The sequence below is a fragment of the Liolophura sinensis genome, chromosome 8, assembly GCF_032854445.1.
Source record: "Liolophura sinensis isolate JHLJ2023 chromosome 8, CUHK_Ljap_v2, whole genome shotgun sequence".
Classification (NCBI taxonomy): Eukaryota; Metazoa; Mollusca; class Polyplacophora; order Chitonida; family Chitonidae; genus Liolophura; species Liolophura sinensis.
Genome location: NC_088302.1, coordinates 37,005,764 through 37,024,290, shown reverse-complemented (window position 1 = coordinate 37,024,290; position 18,527 = coordinate 37,005,764). Strand labels below are relative to the sequence as shown.

At 36.3% G+C, this 18,527-nt stretch overlaps 1 protein-coding gene across 2 annotated transcripts in view; it reads left to right on the top strand.

The window, feature by feature from the left end:
- LOC135473057 (uncharacterized) overlaps positions 1-18,527 on the top strand; it is a 165,269-nt gene that overhangs the window by 139,456 nt on the left and 7,286 nt on the right. For both annotated transcript variants that reach the window (XM_064752851.1, XM_064752852.1), the window contains exons 19-21: positions 995-1,183; positions 5,797-5,991; positions 8,022-9,655. In XM_064752851.1, coding sequence (XP_064608921.1) covers positions 995-1,183; positions 5,797-5,991; positions 8,022-9,655 — 2,018 coding nt within the window. The remainder of the gene's footprint in view (positions 1-994; positions 1,184-5,796; positions 5,992-8,021; positions 9,656-18,527) is intronic.

The window sequence follows — 18,527 nt, the reverse complement described above, 5'->3', positions numbered from 1 at the left end:
ACAAGCCCCTGGAAAAGATGGGAGAGTTTAATTTGACAGCGTCCCTTGAGCAGATGGGGAAAAACTTCTGACCTATCAGAACACATAATACTGAAGAATTGATGAGCGTGATGAAAGGTGGAAATATCAGGTTGCCTTTTTTGTGAGATTCCAGCTTTGGGTGAATTTTTCTCTGAAGATTTGGGCGGAAAAGAAGGAAATCGATTATGTTGCGGACACAAATTTGTCTCCAATAGCCAATATTACGGTTTGCTGAAGGTCAGGATGGAAACACGGGGTCTGCCGTGGGACGAACGTACCAATTTGTTCCCTCTTTACTCTGCTCTCAAGGAACCCCAGGTTCTGATTTACATCTTATCTGAGTGCTTCCTTTCTGGTCAGACATGCCCAAAGTTTGGCATTCCCCTGTCTGATAACCTTGTTGAGAAAAATTGAATAAAAGGTTTAGACTGTGGGACAAGATGAGAGTTGTCTTGACAAGGTAATGTTTGTTTTCTGGGAACCAGGAAGAGCTCTAGATAAACACGCAAGTTATGATAATGTTCAAGGTCACAGTGAGACATGCGTGACCTTGATGTTAGAGCTTTAGTGCTTGTTGTTACTATCAACAGCCTCAAATTGAGTTCATGTGACTATTAAAGTTTCTTGTTTTGCCTGTTGAGTGTAAAAGCTGTTTGTGGTATGTTTGGGAAAGTGGGTGATACCATACTGGAAAAATGGAAGATCCAGCAGCATATGATAGTAGTGTTTGACTTTTATTTACCTCTGAAAATGCCACTTTTGTGGTAAAGTTTTAGGCCACATACAGTCATTGTGACCAGGTATTTTAAATACTTGTTATGTTACGTATTCTCGGACGAAATTCAAAATAGGTGTTAATGTAGGTGTTAGCATGTAGACACCACAAGGTAACCTCAGGTGTGCTGACGAGATGCAATAGACCTGTGCACATGTATATGTTGGTCTAATTACAGGCATGATGTTTTGTTTCCAGGTGACCTTCCTCAGAGCTTTGGTCTTCACAGCCCGGATCAGTTGCCCATGTCAGAGCAGGACTATCACAAAATGGCAACCAGCTTTGGCCTTCACAGTCCTGATCAGATACCGCCAGACATGTACAGCGCTGTCTACGACCCACGACTCTTCTGTGATGGAGGGTTGTATCTCGACCCGGATATTATAGGTGAGTCTTCAAACTCCCCTTTCACCTGGAAAGGCCTAATATCGTATTTTCTTTATTTGTGTTGTGTATATCTTTGTAAAGTTTGATTTTTGGGGGATTTTAATTTTATCACATATTTTGTGTAATGTTATTGTGTGATGTTGTATATAGTTCTTTATATTTTGATTTTATTGCCAGTTTTGTTGAGGGCTGAGATATTTGATTCAATCATTATGGATTTACCACAAAATGAACAGTATCTTAAAATGTGACTTATATATACTTACCAATTAACAGTATAAAAGAGCATTGTAAAATATTACTAATTTCATGCCTACATGAAGTTTGGTCTTGTGTTTTTTGTCATCTTTGGCACACTTCACAAGTTTGGAAATTATTTTTAATTTGGTGCATGATATAATGGCAAATCTTCCAACTATTCACATTATAAAAAAGTTGCTTTTTGTTATTTATTTGTTTATACAGGTACATATTTTTTCATTGTACTACTCCTTAACTAACTGTAGAAATAATTTCTGTAGCCTTTGTCTTTAGATCATGTTAATTTTTTGCTGTTTAAGTTTTTGATATGGTTTTTTGATGGGGTTTGCTGTTTAAATTTTGGGTTTTTTTTTTTTTGCCGTTTTACTCTCGTGTGCTGTGAATAATGGTCTTTAATTGCTCTGAGTGGAATTTTCTTCTGTGTCTGCTCATCAGCATGTAAGAACTTCTCCCACTGCAAGTATAGGGCTTATCCTGTCTAATCTGCTTGGGATTCCACAGAAAAAGTTCGGAAGTTGACTGCAGAGTCAAGCTTCCCTATGCAGCATTTCACCCAGGGTGATCTGCCCACGGAGCTGTGGTTGCTGTTTTATATGGTGAATTGTTACACCTCAGAGGCTTCATCGGGCAAGCTCCGGAGAGCTTCCCCGTGTGGTAAGAGTACATGGCCCCTTACACACAATTCTCCAGTTTAACGGTGGAATAAAACATATTGGTGTAATATTGGTGTAGGGATACTATAATGATGTAATCTTGGTGGAGGGATACTATAATGATGTAATCTTGGTGGAGGGATACTATAATGATGTCACCTTGATGGAGGGATACTATAATGATGTAATCTTGACTAAAGGATACTATAATGGTTTAATTTCTGGTTTAATAACATATTGGTGTAATATTGGTGTAGGGATACTATAATGATGTAATCTTGGTGGAGGGATACTATAATGATGTAATCTTGATGGAGGGGTACTATAATAATGTAATCTTAGTGGCGGTATACTGTAATGATGTAATCTTTGTGTAGGGACACTATAATGTTATAATATTGGTGGATGGATACTAAAATGGTGTCATCTTGCTGAATGGATACTATAATGATGTAATATTGGTGGGTGGATACTATAATGATGTCATCTTGTTGAATGGATACTATAATGATGTCATCTTGCTGAAGGTATACTGTAATGATGTAATTTTGGTGGAGGGATTTTAAAATGATGATATCTTGCTGAGGGATACTGTAATGATGTAATATTTGTGTAGGGATACTATAATGATGTAATCTTGGTGAAGGGATACTATAACGATGTAAACTTGGTGGGGGGGGGGGTACTGTAATGATGTAGTCTTGGTGAAGGGATATTATAATGATGTAAACTTGGTGGAGGGATACTATGAAGATGTATTCTTGGTGGATGGATGCTATATTGATGGAGGGATACTATATTGGTGTAATTTTGGAGAACAGATACTATTGTGGTGTAATCTTGGTGGAGGGATACTATTTTTTATGTAATTTTGGTTGAGGTAAACTGTATTGATGTAATCTTGGTGGAGAGATACTATATTGGTGTAATCTTGGTTGAGGAATACAATTTTTTGTGTAATCTTGGTGGAGGCATACCATATTGGTGTAATCTTGCTGAAGGGATACTATATTGGTGTAATCTTGATGAAGGGATACTATATTGGTGTATTTTGGTGAAGGGATACTATATTGATGTAATCTTGGTGGATGGGTACGGTATTGGTGGAAGGATACTAAATTGGTGTAATCTTGGTGAAGGGATACTATATTGGTGTAATCTTGGTGAAGGGATACTATATTGATGTAATCTTGGTGAAGGGATACTATATTGATGTATTCTTGGTGAAGGGATACTATATTGGTGTAATCTTGATGAAGGGATACTAAATTGGTGTAATCTTGGTGAAGGGATACTATATTGGTGTAATCTTGGTGAAGGGATACTATATTGATGTAATCTTGGTGAAGGGATACCACATTGGTGTAATCTTGGTGAAGGGATACTATATTGGTGTAATTTTGGTGAAGGGATACTATATTGATGTAATCTTGGTGGATGGATACGGTATTGGTGAAGGGATACTATATTGGTGTAATCTTGGTGAAGGGATACTATATCGATGTAATCTTGGTAAAGGGATACTATATTGGTGTAATCAGGGTGGAAGGATAATGTCTGAATGTAAACTTTGTGAAGGGTTGATGTGGAATCTTGGTGGAGAGTTGATGTTTTACTGGAATCTTGGTGGAGAGTTGATGTTTTACTGGAATCTTGGTGGAGAGTTGATGTTTTACTGGAATCTTGGTGGAGAGTTGATGTTTTACTGGAATCTTGGTGGAGAGTTGGTGTTTTACTGGAATCTCGGTGGAGAGTTGATGTTTTACTGGAATCTTGGTGGAGAGTTGATGTTTTACTGGAATCTCGGTGGAGAGTTGATGTTTTACTGGAATCTTGGTGGAGAGTTGATGCTTTACTGTAATCTGGGAAAAGGGATGCTGTTGTTTTGGTGTCACATTGATTGGGAAATTGAAAGGATTTTAAGGGCCTTTCTGTTTAGTGGAAAGGATGTTGTACATGTATTTATAGATAAATCATGATGGGAACGTATGTCATATTTGTGTTTATCTGATGAATGGGTGCTACATATTGTTGTTATGGTTACGTTTTTTCCTGGGAAATACGTACAAGTGATTTACGTGTATATTGTTTAAATCTTTAAGAATAGCTCTGCTGCGATACTGTGAAAAGTTCAGGTAATGTAAAATGTCTTGCTATTGACTTATATATAATATACTTCTACTGGTCAATAAATCTTTTATTGTTGTATTATAAATATAACCACGGTCAAGCAATATCATATTTTTGTTCTACATAATTGCAGTAAGGAGCTGTAATAATGATTTTGCTGGAAGGATATTACATGCATTTGTTAAAAAAAAAAAATTAAAAAGAGGAGGGTGGTGTAATATTGGCTTAATCTGGCATAGAAAATCCTGGAATTGGATGATCTTCTGTTTTTATTGTGGTGAAGGTTGCTTATTTTCTTATTTAGTCAGCACAAAGTACATGTATGTTAATATGTTTACATTATATATTTTGTAATGGCTTTCCCTTGTACAGTAAACAACCTAAATTTTCACTCTTGACTAAGGTTTACATTTTGCCGATTCTGAAAGTTCTGTTGATCTTTGGAAGGCATTTTGAGGTTTGTTTGGGAGCTAGGTCTAATATCCTGCTTTAAAAAATGTAACTTTTTAGGACAAATTTTAGGACATAACGTAGTATTTCGAACATGTATTTGCCTCAAAAAAAATGTATTTGGGTAAAAATTTAGGTTATTTACAGTATATACCAATGCAGTGACTTGGAACCATTCTTCTCCTTCATCTATATGGATTGTAGACCAATAAATGTACATGTGAAAAGTGAATTCTATTTGACATCTCAAAATGGCAGGGAATGATGACTTCCTAACTTCGCGTCTCAATCAGATTGGAGTAAGATCGATGAATAATGACATGGATTCATAAATGATGACATTGATTCATGAATATCATGGTTTTGTGCCTTGGTTAGGAGGAATATATGACCTCTGTGTATTATCTACAGTCCACATGAATCAGAACATCCCTGCATGTAGTGTGTATGTAGCACGTACATACTCAGTCCTGTGCCAGCATAAAGTGCCAGTATAAAACCAATACAACACCTTAACCTTGTTGCCATAGGCACTGACGGAAGGTTGAATTCTGCAGATTGAATCAATAAAGTAATATTTGTTTAGTTTGGAAAAAAAATTGTAATTGCAAATAGGATACATCATGTTTTGGCCTGTCCGCATCTGGCAATTAAAATTAAATGTAGGCTGCATGCCATGTTGTCACACGTGTACTTCCTGCATTAAAACATGCCATAATAAATAAATTCCTTTTTCCAGCTGTTGCTATGTCAGTTAAGCACAACTGACAGGCAAAATTAAGATTCCAGTAAAAGGTCATTTACAATTGGACATCTAACTCTCAGCCTCAATAAATTGCCAGAGGAAATCTTAAAATAAAGGAATAAAACATGCTGGAAAGAAAATGAAGAGCATAGTTTCTCAATCTCATGACTGTGTAGTCAGTGGATTTTGTGAACCGGTTAGAAACTACCAAAATCTAAAATGTGTTAAGTAATTTTTTTTCAGAATGTGGTGTTAAATCAATGTTTATGTAAGATGTCAGGTTTATGAATTCTGAGTTTAAGTATTCAAACCCTTACACAATTATTGGGCTTCATTGATCTGTCCATAGCTAACTGAAGTGTGATCTATTTCAGACTTGACCCTAATCCCTCCTCCCAAGACCCCAGATGATGACCTTGTGATCGACTTCTCCAGTATGGCTAATCCCCCTCCCCCAGGTTTCATGGACAACGGCTCCTTGTCCCCGGGGACCTCCTGTAGCAGAGGAAAGAAGCCCCTGATGAGCAAACAGGAGCTGGAGAAACAGTTTGAGCTCCTGTGTAGGCTGGGTAAGCAAATCTCGATTGTGTTGAATCAGAGATAAAATAGCTCATATTAAAACACCTTTTAATAAGGTAGCTTGCTGCATTTAACCGTAAAAAATGGTGAAGTGCTAGCATTTAACTGTTAGAAGAAGTAATATAGAGTGAAAAATATGTGGTCAATGAAATACTTTTCTTGTCTAAGGAACATTTACGATGCCTTCATATTTGTTGTCCGTTTACGTGCGATACACATGTAACTACACTACATATCACTCAGATGTATGTATAGATTTTTGCATCACTTCTAACTCTCAGAATTTGTTAAAATTTTGACATTTCTGCAAATAATCGTGGGAATGGATAATTTCAAATAAAGGAATCAGGCTCACCAAACTACTTTTTTGTGCAACATTAGTGCAAAATCATATAAATAAAAACATATTGTACAAAATTTATGCGGTTGTAATGGTTTATCTGCAGAGGTGCAACGTAAGAAATCACATCATTTTAGTGACGCTGAATGTTTTACTGCAACGTCTGAAACATGGCGTCACAGTAAGTGGAGAACTTTCATCACAGATGTGACCAAGTACAAATGCATGAAAATCAGTGCAGAAATACTTAAATTTAAATTGTAGCGAACTGCCTTAAATGATTCCTTCTATTTATTCATTTATTAGATTGGTGCATGTATATTTACAGTGATAGGGTCTAACATCATACAATATTACTACCATGAGGGCAGTCAAGTGTGTGGCTGAAGGAAAACGATAATTAAATGGTAATTATTAGGTGCTTTGTCAGCTGCCTAACAAACCTAGTCGATGCTTCTTTCCTAATCAAGGAAAAAAAACAAGCGAGAGCTGGATTGCAGGTGGCAGCAAACTCATTAGTCAGGAGCTGATTGGTTGCCTCAACACTAGAACTTAAGTTGACTGAGCCATTCCATCATTAGATGTTCTATCACTGAAAAGTATTAAATGTTGGAGATGAAAAAAGCCTGTTAACTGAGGTAACACCAGTGCTTATGTCGACTTAGCTCATCTGTCAAATGAATTTTGAACAAAGAAAAATGTTTTTTGTGGAAGGTCCTCTTAATTGAGGTAGGGTCACATATACCTTAGGTTTGTTGGGTAAAGATTCAGACTCTGTCACAATAGCCTATCAAATGTCCTGTAACAGAGGTTGAGCAAAACTCTAAACAGATGATTTTAATAGTTTATGCATGACTTAATGTAAACAGTAAATTTTAATTCCAAATCTTCTAATAAGTTGTCACCAATGCGGTCGCTGTGAGTTCAAGTCCAGCTCATGCTGGCTTCCTTTCCGGTTGTATGTGGGAAGGTCTGGCAGCAACCTGTGGATGGTCATGGGTTTTCCCCTGGCTCTGCCCGGTTTCCTCCCACCATAATGCTGGCCGCCATCGTATAAGTGAAATATTCTTGAGTGCGGCATAAAACACCAATCAAATAAATAAATCAATCAATCAAATAAGCTGTCAACATGACCATAGTGCTGTTCTAAATACATAAGCAGCAGATATCTGAATTAAACCAGAAGATGATTACTAGCAGGATTGTAAGAACGTCTTGTAAGGGTGAAGAATGCACCAGGATATAAGCCTAAATTTGTATTCATCTACTTTTGATACTGTGTATATTCTAGTGAAGTGTACACTTTCATGTCAGAAGTTGTGTGTACATTGGAATGTTTTGACTTTACCAAACTTTATATTTTAGTACCAAACACCACTGTGAATTAACTAAAATATGAGGTTATTTTTCATCTTAAAAGAACATGCGGCTTATATGCGGAGTTGTGGAGATTTGCTACATGTTAGAGCAATAATAATGTAAACGAGTTCTTCCTAATTTATATGTGCTTGGTCAGGTACATATGGAATCTTAATTCTGGTTGGGTGATCATCTTTGTTCAGAAATCATGCTTATGTCACTTGTCTAATCAGCTGGTGAAAAGATAGGAAATTTTAGTTCTATTTGGATTCTGCCTTATTTCACTAACAGATACAATCTGCTGTGTTTTGTCATCCGCAGACGACGACAAAGAGCAGATTGGTACCCGGCTAAGCGACTGTGTATTCACAGAAGACGAGAGCGATTCTGGTAACGAGACTATCTCCTCTGAGAACATCGAGCTAACAAACGGTCTGGCAGAGAATCTGGGACATGAGCCTGCTGATCTGGTGGCGTCTCATCAACAGCGAGTGTCTAACCGTACCCTGGGGGCGGCGCCTGGAGGAACGCCCAAGCTGAACAGCTTCAGAGTCAATCCTCTCAGTGAGTTGAATACTGATATTGATGACCTGATCGCCAGGCTTACTGTCCCACCACCACCTTCCACAGGGAATACAACAACAACGGAGCAGAAAATTAAATCTTACAAAAGACAGAAACAAAAAAGTAAGCATTCCAGCTGGTCACCTGCAGATTGTCCATTGAGTCCGAGTATAAATGAGTTGTCGCTAGAAGAAGAGATAGCAGCGTTAATTATTCCCCCTCCTCCGTCGTCCCCGGCATTGATTGATATTCCCATCGTGCCACCTGTCACCCCTGACAACAGTCATCATGCTGGTGGCAAAATGAAAAAGCTCTCTCCTCACAAGCGTTCCAGTTCTGTTGATCTGTCCCTTCTTAGAAAACATTCCAGTGACAAAACATTAGAAAGTTCAGTTGAACATGGTCAAGGGTCAAAGTTCAAGGGAAAAGCACCTCAACCACCCGAGAATTTCAAAATGGACAGAAGGCACATGTCTGCCGATGATGTAAATATAGGTACGGCAGCACACGTTGAAGTCGAATCTCCCTCTACTGTTTCTGAAAGACTGAACTCTTTACTGAAATCCATTCCATTTGAAATTCAGGATGAGGAAAAAACTCACAGTTCATTGATGAAAACGTGGTCTCATCGTGAACGCAAGGACTCTGGACAAAGTTCGCAAACGAGCGGACATGCGAATGGCTCAGGGAAAATTGCCCGCAGTAGCTCTTTACGAGTTCGGCGATCCCCTTCGCCACAATTAAATAATAACATTCGACAGTTGAGCATGTCATCTGAAAGACTACGCTCTAATTCATCCAATGGAGAATCATCTTTGACCCCTAGTAGACAGTTCGTTCCAAAGTCCATTTTAAAAACACGTTCTGTAGAGACAGTGCAACATTGTGAGAATAGCAAAGGCTCAGGAGATAGCAATGGCAAATCAGACACATTTGCTGCTCTCAAAGCGAAATTACAGGAATACAGAGACATTATGCTGAGACGCAGGAACGGCGGTGCTAAATCAGCTCAAGAGAGTTCATCGGTAAAGGGAGATAAGGCTGGTGCTAAAGGTCAGAGCAAGGGCAGTTCTCTAAGAAGGTCAAGCTCATTGTCAGAACAGAGTTGCATTAACATGTCATCGACTAGAGATAATCAGAAGGTCTCAAAACGGTCGTCTCCACGGAAACAGCAGTCATTATCATTGAATCGCTCACCTTTCACCTCAAATAACTGGTCGGCCAATGAAAATGATCGTGAGGAGGAAGAAGAGAACCACTCTGAAAATAACGTCAACTCTGAAGACAAGTGGGACAAGAAAAAAGCCCCGATGAAGCCCTTGTTTAACACACTTCCAGTGAACTTCAATAAGCTGTCACTGAGGGCCTTAGCTGGCAACTCCAATGCTCAGGTGAGTCTGCTCCCCCAGGGATAAAGTTAACATCAGCTCTTGATGTATGTGTAGACGTTTTGTGTTCTCTGAAGGTAAGTGAAATGTGTGGAATTATCATCAGAAAGCACACAAGAGTAGTGTGGAACTTCACATCAGTTATTATGTAGATATGTGTATATTCTAGCTCTAAAAGACACTGTCCTATAAACCTATATGAGGTTTTTGATTTTCAGGCATTCTTTAATATAGGCTTCTAGATAAATGACTATGTATTTTTGTAGGGTACTGTTTACATATTAATGTAGTGCATATTATTGTAACTAAATATTTTCGAGTATCGTCAGAATTTATTATTTGCTCCCATTGTGCACTATGATATTTTGTGAATGTATGCAAATTCACAGTAGTACTTGTATGATAGGCTAGTAGTTTAATACTTAAAATGAACTCTAAATACTGCACTGGTTAATATATGCCATTAGTTTATTCAGCTCAATTAATACACTGCCTGGTGCTGAAAATAGGAATCTTGAGCCATATTTATGTACCAATAGTGAAATACTTTTGTTCTATAATAAAATGGGTACTTTTTTTTCCAGTATTCTGTAAGGTTTTTTTTTCAAGTGGAAAATACCTGATAAAATATTAAGTGCTATACATTAGAGTTTATGTGTCTTCATTAGCTTTCAGTTAGAGAGAATTGTGTAATTTCTTACCTGCCTGTGACATACAAAAAGGACTCCTTATTTTATAAAAATAGCTTTGCAGGATTTAACATTGTCAAAGGGTCAACATTTCTTGTTGTTTTGCTTTTTTAAGAAACACCGTAAAGTCAAGGAATTAATTTGTTTGAAAAGTTGTTGAGTGTGTTTATATTGACTTCAAGTAGGCTTCGTTGCACATTTTGTCCCCAAAAAAGCTAAGTCTAGAAATGAGTGTTATGCTGTAAAGATATACCATGTATACATGTATTGTATAATTTATTGTGTTGTCTTTTTTATTATTTGGCTAAGAAATGTTGTCATAAATCACTGGAATAACATTCAGATCAATGCTACTCTTAAATCCAGCATAAAATACATTCATTGTTCTCAGGGTGTGTTGATTTTTTTCTCGCCTGGCCAATCCTGTGTGGATGATTATGTTTTAACATTTTGTCAGCTGACAACAGTGGATTTTTTGGATGTAAGTCAGCCTGCTGATCTCATTCTCGGTTAGAACTTATGTGTCTGGAGTTTTTATAATTCCACATGAGGACATCAGCCAATGGGGTGACAGCAACAAGACTCTTTGTAGTCCTAGAGAGCGCGTGCAGAGATAGAAGACGGAGATATTAGCTTGTGTGTCGTGGAAGAGCCTGGAGGCTTACCCGGCTGGATCCCTCTATCTTAAGGCTGTCAAATGGGAGTCAGATGAAAGCTTAGGGACATAGATATTGTATGACAGTATATTTAAATCCATGGAGAAATTATTCTGACTGCGGTTATTAGTGGATGAGATAGGTTGAAATGTTCAGGACAGTTTCGGAATTATGGTCCAGACTGGGATTTACATGCATTATATCAATACAAGTAAGTATACAAGGACATTAGCTAATCAGAACGTAAGCTTATCTCCAGGTACCAGTATGAGTTATAGAGCTTATTAAAATATGCATCGAAAGATTTTGTGGATGAGATTGTGTTGGGGAATATATCAAATTGATATCATTTCGTACAATGTCTAAATTTATCTGTTTGTTGTATCTGTGTATTTTGTTACATTTCTTTGATTTCTGTTTTGGCTCCTACTCTACATAGTTCTGCTCAATAGAAATTTTGTGTATAGATGATAGAAATTGTAAGGGGTCGGTTGTGCAAAAGTGAGTTTAAACTTCAGCGTGCACAGAATTCACGTCTGAGCAGTAACATTCTATTGTTATGTATTCAGGTTAAAGAGGTATTAAGAATTAAAACATGCAAATTCTGTGGTAAATTTTAGTAAACTTTTGTATAACTGGCCAGTCTGGTAAGGCGGAAAATCACTATTTCTGCCAGGCACATCTTTATGTGTAAACTAAAGAGGCATTTTACCCAGATCCCTCTGGATTTGAACCTGCCACCTCAGTTATGTCGTCTAGAAAACAGCTCTTCATACCACTTGACCAGCAGAGATAACGTTGTCTGCTCACAAACACCAACTGAAAACAAATAACAGTAACAGGTGGGTAACTTCATTGGCTTTTTAAAATATTTGTTGTCACATAGATTTGTTTTTCCACCTGGATAACCCGGATTTGAGGAGGAAGAAACAGTTTTTTTTTTGGTCTGAGAGGAAACTGGTTTGATGTTGTGTACATCCCTTGTCCTGAAAAAGTAACCTGATGAGTGTACAAGATTTAGTTTGTTCTGTGATGTCTACGTAATATGCATGTATGATGCATGTTGTCTGGAATGTTGTCCTTTTTATTACAAAATTACGTATAAGGAGGCGTAAGAGTTAATTTTTTCCATGGAGTATTTCTTTTCTGTATGAACTTTAATTTGATGTTCTCAAAGGACTTATATGGAAATCTGAAACAAATTTTTTCATCATGGTTTAATATAAAAACAAACAAGATGTGGCATTTAGATAAATGGTTATGAGATAAAAGTCTGAGGATTTTTTTAAGTAAAAGAAAGCCAAAATATGAGTAAGGTTGATCATACAGACAACTGAAAACTGTGTAAAAAAATACTTTCATTTATTTTTTCAGATTTTTTGAAGAGTGTTGATAGACATTCAAATGTTTGAATTCTGTGGTGGGTTTTATTAGCCATACTGACTGTGTTTAGAAACTTGACATCATATCACCATTTTTTTTTCCTGATGTTCACCAGAAGGAAGGAATTTTTGAAAACATTATTTCAGTAATCTTTTACTTATTAAAGAGTTAAAAGAGTTATTGCAACATTCAGTGTTATGATTAAAGACGGAAAATCTTCCCCTGACGTTGGAGTTCCTAAACTCTGATAGTATGGTCCATTAAGCCCACCTTGGAATTCAAAAGTTTAAATGGTTCTAACTCTCTTCACAAAAATCTAAAAAAATAAATGAAAGTATATCTGTGCATAGTTTTCATTTGTCTGTGTGATGAACCTTCATAGTTTAGCTTTCTTTTACTTTAAGTTTGCACGCAGCCATACAGAAATGCAACAGATGTTGAGATGCATATTTCTCCATGGTTATTTGAACAATGACTGCACAATATAGACGTCTGTAAAGTCTATATACCTGTTGTAACTACAACCGGATTTTGTGTGCTACCACCTGTGTGATTCAGAATCTACTGGTCTGAATTTAAATGTTCGTTGGAGAGTCACTGAAGCGAGCAAAGATGAATAGAATTGTTGCAGTAAATTAATGTAAGTGCTCCTCATGGATGTCACTTCTCATGCATTACACACAATAGAATGAAGATGTAAGTCAACTAAAATCTTTCCTCAGGCATTTTCCATCACAGTGAAAAAGAACACTGTTGTTGTTGCAAACCACAAAGATACACTTTGGTATGTCAGCTTTTAATAATAGACATACTTGCTTACAGTGAGATGTACATATGCTCGTAAGAAACAGGGAGTTTTGAGTTCGAACTCTGATATTGTGAAGGTAAAAAAAACAAGTCCTGTTGTACTATTGCAGATCTGACCGTGTGATTTTCTTCATAAAATTTAAATAAAGTTGCCAATGCCATCGCTGTGAGTTTAAGTCCAGCTCAGGCTGATTTCCTCTCCGGCCGTACATGGGAAGGCCTGCAGCAACCTGTGGATGGTCTTGGGTTTCCCCCGGGCTATGCCCATTTTCCACCCACCATAATGCTGACCGTCGTCGTTTAAGTGAAATATTCTTGAGTGCGGCATAAAACACCAATGAAATAAATAAATCAAAATAAATAAATAAAATTGATTTTTCTCAAAATAAAGAAGTTGCAAATAATTACAGAAGGAAAGAAATGGTATAAACATATCTATATTTTGAAGCTTGGTGTGATGTTGCAAACATGAAGATAGCTCTGAAGAAAGCTTGTATTTAATTTAATTAGCTGTATTGGATTAAGTTCTGGTAACTTAAGGAGGAGGTTGGAGATGAGGGATAAAATGGTATGTAATAATGTTGATGTCTGGGCTTCAAGATGACAGAATATCAGTAGATACAAACCGAGATGAAAGAGAATTTCCTGAATTGTCAAATGCAAATCATTTCTCCGTGTGCCCCATTTACACTACACTTACTTGACTCTAGGAAAAATGAAAATGCAACTGTAATGGTGACTAAATTTAAAACATTCTATCTTTGTACAGCATTTAAATGACCTTGGTCTTCAGTGTGAGCTTTTTACCTGGAAGCCATGTTTGATATATGCATGTCTTTCATGAAAATTATACAACTCCATTACAGATATGGACATATACGTGTAATAACTTTTGAAGAATACTTAATTGTTTTGGAACAACCTTGCCATATGTATTGAAATTTGCATATACAAAGAACTAAGCTAAATGAAGGAAAGAATATTTGCTGATTGAATTGACATGGGAGTTTTGAACTCTTTATCATTAAAGTTAGAAAAAGTCCTACTGTGTCATGTGATATGTCAAAAATGTTAGGCAACTGTTTTTGATCACATTTACTATAACATGGAGGTGTGAAAAAAAGTTTCACAAAAAGTTAAAGTAGACAAATGATATAGAAAGTTGAGCTGAATGTTTCTAAACTGAGAAAGTTCCTGACGGAAGACAGCGTCATTTGTTCCTCAGGAACATGGTAAATTAACGCCCGCAAATGCTGACCAACATTTTCACAAATCACAGACTGCAGTACACATAGGGCTTTTTTTACCTTTAGCAAGAAAAGGGTTTGAACTCAACACTAACCTGTTATATTAAAGGACGGATATGGTTTCTGGATATGCTCATGTATATATGGAGATGTGGGCATATTTACAATGTGTTTCACTGTTGGCAAGGCACCAGAAATTGTAAAGTTAAGATAGCTCAGCGTTTTGTGTTCTAACAGTCCATAGAGAGAGATTATTATTAAAGCAGTTGTCCTATGTATTTTTTTTCTCTTTTATTTTCTGCCATTGAACTTTGTGCATATCAGATGTGTCAGTTTTAATATTTTTGTCTCGACTATATGTAATCATGGACAACCTTGTCCATACTAATGCTGTATTTGGTTATATTCTTAGCCTGTGTTTTTCAGTACCTATTAACGATAACTGTTCGGGTGTTTTTTTTTTCCTTCTTCCTGTACACAAAAGAACATAAAACTGGTCAAGCTTGATAATATTATTATTTATGCAAAAAATGTTCGTCTATGATTCATTTCCTGACACATACCACAAGTGATTGCAATAAAATTCACTTGACCTGTTTGACTTTCTCAAAATAGGTCAAACAGTAGAAGCTCAGATTTAATAAAGGCACATCTCATTTAATAGAAAATTTAGCTGCATGTAGATATGTATGTAATGAGGCTCTACACATTTTAAAACAGTACCTGTTTTGCCCTGTTTTGTAATGTGGATATTAATATTTTTTAATAAGCAGAAATCTTTTGAAGAAAACATCATGAATGTTTTGTATGCTCATTATTTTGACACTTATGACTTACAACTAGATATATATTGACCTGTAAAATTGAAAGGAATGATATGTTCTTAAAAAAAGAAATAGAGATGTACATTGCGTAACCGATATACTCAGCCATGTCATTCAGATGCAGTGATTTCTTAGAGAGTATCAGACAATGAAATGTGCTTATCTGATCTGAGGCTGAGGAATGTTGTAAGTGCCAGTTAAACTCTGGATGCTATTTTTGTCGTCCCTTACTTTCCCATGAAGACTAACATATTTGTTGACCTATGCTCATGTAATTGTGTATGCTTTTTACTCACATTAGCCGCTTGTTCTTTTCTTTTTTTGCTTTTTTTTTTTGTCTTTTTGTTCTTAGATGTTATTGGATGTCTAATGGTTAAACATACATAGAAAATCTGAAGACATGGTTAAACATACACATAAAATATAAAGACATGCACATTCCTGAATTTCTTCAATCTTTTCAACCACCTCTTCAAACAATATTTTGAAATATTCTGACATGATTGATAGATCTTTGTGTTGCAGAGAAATAATTTGCACAGTTTTGTGATGCTTGCATCTTTGTAGCACAAACAAAAACATTGTTTTCAAACATTATTTGAATCATTTTCATATTAGACACAAACTGTGTAAATACAGGAAATCTTGGATACAAGATCTAGACTTACAAATTGCTGCAATATTAGTTTTATTAGCTGTGATATAATTTAATTATGTGTAATTGGGTGTTCATGGACAGACGTATAAGGCCCATAAAGAAGTGTGAATCCCAACTGTCTACGTCACACATTCCTGTCTGCTTAAGGTTGATTTTAACAGAGATATTCTGAAATTAATTGATGCTGATTGCCTACGGCTTTGATGTGATATAAAGGTTAAAGCGACTTTGAGTTTTTAATTAGGATATCAGTGGATGATTTAAAGTCATTCAAGCATTACCTTGGGGTTTTCCTGTTTGATACAGTGTGATGCATAGGTAGGATATTAAAGGAGAAGAAAACATAAAAATGATGACAAAATCAGATGAGAGAACGTCAAAATGTATGTGCAAATATAATCTGTAATATTTTGGGGGATTTTTTTTCAAGAGAAAAGGGTATTTTGAAAATATTTTTGTATGGTGGGTATTTGGGACCAGCTTTTGGTATTTATCGTTGTTGCGTAATAATGTTTTAAATAAGGATGTGCTGCTTGTCTAAAAAATTTATTTTAATGTAAATTTGTTGTTGAAATCAAAACATGTGCATTTAATCTAAATTATGATAATATTTATGAACATATTAAAAATATAAATATGATCCAAATTGAGGGTCAATACATTTGTTAGCTGAAAAGAATAAATTCTAGTGCAAAAATATTTATTAAACCTGTGTTACGTCCTCACTCACGACATTATTGAACAAAGACTATAAATACCAAAAGGTGGTCCCAAATACCCACCATACAAAAATTATTTTCAAGTGTCTTTTTCTCCTTAAGGAAATATCGGAAAAAATATTAAACACCACATTTAGGAATAACTTTTTGCACTGTTTCATCGGAAATTTGTCATTTTTATGTTTTCTCCACCTTTAGTGGATACATGGAAAGGATCTATAAAATAAAGAGCATATTTCTATGCCAAATGAAGAAAAATTATGCCCTTGAATTTTTGTTTAAAACATTTCATTTTGGGAGTATTTTATACCTGTTAATTACCCCTCTATATTATGCATATTTTCAGTCAATGGTTGGATTTTTCAAAAATTACGTCATTATTGATCTTTCTCGGAACTCAGTCAACACCCGCAAGTGCCCCAAGCCCGGTGAACCATGTTGCTACAATGGGCAAGGTGACATGTACACAGATACTGCATGATTTCTTCAGGCCAACATAACACCCTCGCTGCGCCCCTACTCCCGCCCCCACTTGGTCTGTTCCCTACACTCCTGCCCCCATTCGGCCAAACCTATTCGGTCAGCCCCCCACAGAGTTCTTTTTAAACAGGGTTCATCGTTGACATCAACATTGCAAGCTAGTTAAATTCAGGACTGACGGCTGGGACCTTAAGAAAACTGTACTTTGAATCCATTTTTAACTCTCAAAGTGAAAGTTGAAAAATTTGTTTGTATATTATATGTTATTACACATGATATTCTGCACATTAAGAAATAAAACCAAAGCGTTTCATGTATCGTTTAATAGTAATGTAGCTATTGAATTACTGTGGTGATCAAAAAGAATTTCTTTTAGTTTGTGTTTGTTTTTTTTTTGTCTAGATGTGTTGGGAGTATTGATGCATTTGGTGTCATACATGCCAGTAAGAATATATTACTATATCTGCTATAAAATTTTGCCTGAGAAATACATTAGTGCTGAAAGATTTTGTTCATGTATCATCCTACTGTTTGAAAAACCTAAGAAAAAAAAGGTGTGCAAATTTCTAACGAAATCATTTTGCAGTTCAGACTTTTCTAAAGTCTGTACCTACAATATACATGTAACATGTAATTTGGATATATGTTTCTATCTGAAAATATAAAAAAAAACCTGTTCACCTGCATCTAAAATATTTTTTTTTAAATGGCCATTGTGTTGAAGTTTCAGAGCCACTAATACTGTATAATGCTTCAGAACATTATGGATGTCTTATGAAAAAAAATAATTACATTTAGACATACGTGAATGTAAATGATCCCAGCATTTTTCACATAACAGTTGTCTCCCTTCATCTTGTTTGGACTGCTTTGGTGGCCTAATGGTTACAGCGTCCGCCTTAAAGTAGAGAGACCTTGGATTAGACGTGGGTGGGGTCATACCAAAGACTTCAAAAATGGTAATTTTTTTTGCCTAGCTTTGCGCTTAGCACTGAGAGGTTAGAGCAAGGAAACAGGACTGGTTGGACCGATGACAGCATAATGTGACTGGGTGAGGTGTCATGTCTGGTGTCTTCAGCATGATACTTCGGTGGCTTTGGCGGCATGGACTCACCCGGCCACAAGAAGGCACAGTATATGTACACACACCTGATGACTCCTCGTGGTCATATGACTGAAGATGTATTAAGTACGGCCTTAAACCCGAAGCATTTATTCATTCATTCATTCACCTTGTTTGCACTGCATACAGTGTCTGACTAATACACGTGTTTATTTTACAGTGGAATGTTAATCTTGAATGGTCAGTAGTACAACAGAGTTTCGCAATCATGCTATATTTGGTTTTATGGGATTGTGTTTTGTTTTGTTGATTTCCGGTGGAATGCATATCATTGAAGAAAGATTACTTC